At 50.2% G+C, this 3,629-nt stretch overlaps 1 protein-coding gene across 2 annotated transcripts in view; it reads left to right on the top strand.

The window, feature by feature from the left end:
• LOC123078297 (uncharacterized) overlaps positions 1 to 3,145 on the top strand; it is a 12,551-nt gene extending 9,406 nt beyond the window's left edge. The window contains exon 2 of one of the 2 annotated variants that reach the window (XM_044500754.1): positions 3,049 to 3,145. In XM_044500754.1, the coding sequence (XP_044356689.1) occupies positions 3,049 to 3,136 (88 nt within the window). In that variant the 3' untranslated portion in view covers positions 3,137 to 3,145. Of the gene's footprint in view, positions 1 to 1,803; positions 1,870 to 3,048 lie in introns of those variants that run through there. The other variant, XM_044500756.1, reaches the window with a different exon arrangement.
• The last annotated feature ends 484 nt before the right edge of the window (positions 3,146 to 3,629 follow it).

Raw genomic sequence — 3,629 nt, 5'->3', positions numbered from 1 at the left:
ACAACTAGGGTTTACTAAAATCCTTTTCAATGAACCTGAAATGCCCTCCATAAATGTTCACCAGCTTTGGTCCTGGCTAAACCCTCTGCCAAAAGTGGTTTCATATTTTTGGAGGCTATTCTGGATTTTTGCACCAAGCCATAAGTATTTGCATTTGGGAAATTTAAATCCTATAAATATTTTAAAATGCCCAAATAATCTTGAAGGTATTTTTAGGCTATTGAGAATATTTTCAAATGTGCCTCTGAATATTTTCAGGTTTTTCCTAAATGGAATAGTATTTCTACTATTTCAAAACACAGAACAGAAACAAATAAAAAAACAGAAAGCAGAGAAGAAACTTACCTGGTAGCCCACCTGGCGGCTCAGCACTGTGCTGTCCCATGGCCAGTTAGCTGCTTGCTCCCGCCAGAGCAGGCAGAGAGGTGACGCCGGCGTCCGTGAGCTCGCCACGGCGCCACCTACTTGCCGCCTCGCCCGTGGACGAGCTGGACGACCTCCACGTCGCGCCCCCGAGCCCCTGGACACCTCCATTCGTCCCCTGCACCTCTCCCTCGCCTTCCTCCACCATGGCCGACGCAGCCGCTGCCACCTCGCCGGAGTAGCCGTAGCCACAACCGTCTCCGCGTCACCTGACCATGTCTAGCAGCTCCACCGTCGCCTTCTCCTTCGAGCAAGTCGGGCCCCGAGCGCTCGCTTTGCCCCGAAGGCACTGCTCCGACCTCGCCTTCACCGCCCACCGCCGGAGATCCCCTTCGCCGTCACCACCACAGCAGTTCGTCCCCGACAGCGCCGCCTAGCTCATCGCCTTTGCCGTGAGCTTCTGCCCCTTCCCCTTCCTCTCATTCTTGCTGCCGCCCTTTGCTTCGACCGTAACCAGCAGCACTGCACGCGCCGCCGCACGAGCTCGTCGCCGACGAGGCTCCGGTGACCAAATGGTCCAGTGCATATGTCTGTCATCTTCGTGAGCACATGCAGCACCCGTAGAGACTAACCATTGATCCTCCCGTGCACCGTGTCATTGTTTTCGTCGGCACCCGAACTCCGGCGGCCGCAAAGAGCTCGCCGCCGTCGACTCCGGCCACCCCAGGCCCAACCACGGCCACCAACGGACGCGCCGTTGCGTCAGCTACCCGTAGAGCCCAACGGCGCCTCGAACGGTGCCCCGTAGAGCAAACCCGAGGCACAGGAGCGCCGCTGACCTCGCCGGCGGCTAACCGCCGGCGTGTCAGGCCCGTTGACGAGGGGTTTGACTCCCCTGGGTCGTTGACATGTGGGGCCAGCCCCTGTTAATTTCCTAGTTTAGATTAACTAAAATAGGATTAGCCCTGTGACACTGACAGACGGGTCCCACCGTTTAGGTCTGACCTGGACCGCCCAGTTGACTTGCTGACGTCATCATGACACACTGCTGACGCAATAAGTAATTTAATTACTGGAATTATTCTTATACAGGAAATTCCAGAAAATATCACAAACTTCAAAAAATCATAGAAAATAATCTATAGCTCAGAATGAAAAGATTTATATATGAAAAATGATCAGAAAAATCCATTCTATCCATCTGTACTGGTTTCATGCATGTTTAAGCAAATTAACCTACTGTTTAATGCAGAACAAGATAAAGCACTAACATGGGCCATTTATGAACTTGGAATTTGAATCTTTGATTCAAAATAGTCCAAACCCATCTGGTCTTAGTTGCATTAGCCCAATACATCCATTTTGCCATGTCTCATGCATGCATCATATTGTTGCACTTTGCTTGGTGTTGATTGTGCTTCGATGTGTTCATCGTGGTAGGTTCTGCCTCCGAGGATATTCACGAGTATCCAACTGAAGGGCAGCATTCCACCACCACTCCGTCAGGCAAGCAACCCATTGATCATTTCGATACAAACCCATCTTCTCGCTTCTGCTCTCATTTAATGCATTAAGACAACGCGATTCAAACTGCTGTGTGTTGAGGTAGTTGAACCCACTTTCCTTTGCATGACCTGTCATTGCCACAGTAACTAGATGAAACCCACTAGCATGTGTAGGAGTTGATTGAGCCATGTTGTGTTCCTACAATGCTATGCTTGCTACGCTTAGAGTCGTGTCAGGTCTGGCTCATCAGGGTGATGAACTAGAGTGAAAGCGTGTGTCGGTAATGAGAGTGAGGTGTTGAATACGATTTGGTAAAGGTATCGATGGGAGGCCATGTAGGAGTACATGGTGGGTTGTTTCATTGAGACCGTCCCTAAGAACTGAGATCTGTATGCGTGATTTAAGATTCAGCTACTACCACGCATTGGGCCTGAAACCAATGGACCCCCTCGGCTTCTTAATCACCCTTGTCCTCTGTCCAGGAGTTGCACGTAGTTTCTAGTGTTTGTATTAAGCTGGAGGCCGTGGACAGCGCTGACCAAGGGGTGGGCTGTGATGCGGTAGGCTCGTGGCACGGTGTACCGAGTCGCCCGTTTGGTGTCCAGGAACCCTGCACACATCGTTTGGGGCCGTATGTGGAAACCTCGGCCGGACTCCCTGCGGATGGAACCTGAATAGGCGATAAACCTGGACTAGAGACTTGAGTGTTTAGGTAGGCTGTGGCCGACACCCACGTTGGGCTTCCGCTTGAAGGTTGCCGAGTACATGTCGTGTAGCGACGGTAAGTGGTGAGAGCGTGTGTGACGAAGTAACCCCTGCAGGGTATAAAACTATTCGAATAGCCGCGTCCGCGGTAAAGGACTACTTGGTCACTTATGAAGTTCATAGAAAAGTAAATGGATACTACTAAAAGCCTCAAGATAAGTGTGAGTACCGCGGATGGCTCTCTCGTGGGATGACGAGGGAGGATCCATGGTGGAGTATTGAAATGGTGATTAGTGGACTCGTGTGCGAAAACTATTTTACAAGTGGTGTCTCGTAGGATAGCTTAGCCAAGAGTCAAAGCTGGCCTGCTGCAATAACTCCACTACCTTCTTGAGAATGAACATTTATAGTAGGATCTGTTGTAAGACTTGCTGAGTACCTTTGTACTCATGTTGCTTCAATTACTGTTTTCAGACGACAACACCGCCCCTTCCGATGGGTTCTATGTAGAACTCGACGACGACGAGTGACTTGCCACCCAGGTGGTGATCTACGCTTGTGAAGGGCCTACGTAGATAGACAGGCTTCGTCAAGTCTTCTTCCTTTCTAGTGTCTGTACCCAGACAAGTTGCTTCCGCATGTGTTTGTATGATTGTATGACTTGAGTGTCGGGTCATGTGACCCCTATCTGTATGAACATGTTATGTAAGGCTCTCTGGAGCCCTTTAAATAAAGTACTTGGAGTTGTAGAGTTTTGTTGTGATGCCATGATGTATTTACACATATCGAGCATATTGTGTGTATGATTGAAATGCTTGGTATGTGTGGGATCCGACAATCTGGTTGTTTATCCTTGGCAGCCTCTCTTATGGGGAAATGTAGTCTAGTGCCTCCTTGAGCCATAGTAGTCCTCTACAGCCCGGTTCACCGGAGTCCTGCTAGCCCAGCACTACTGCTCTGGACACTTGACTGGCCGGCATGTGTTTCATATCGTTCCTGTGTCTGTCCCTTCGGGGAAATGTCACGCGGTGACATCCCCGGAGTCCTGCCTAGCC

The sequence above is a fragment of the Triticum aestivum genome, chromosome 3D, assembly GCF_018294505.1.
Source record: "Triticum aestivum cultivar Chinese Spring chromosome 3D, IWGSC CS RefSeq v2.1, whole genome shotgun sequence".
Taxonomy (NCBI): Eukaryota; Viridiplantae; Streptophyta; class Magnoliopsida; order Poales; family Poaceae; genus Triticum; species Triticum aestivum.
This window is presented reverse-complemented; position numbering and strand designations above follow the sequence as displayed.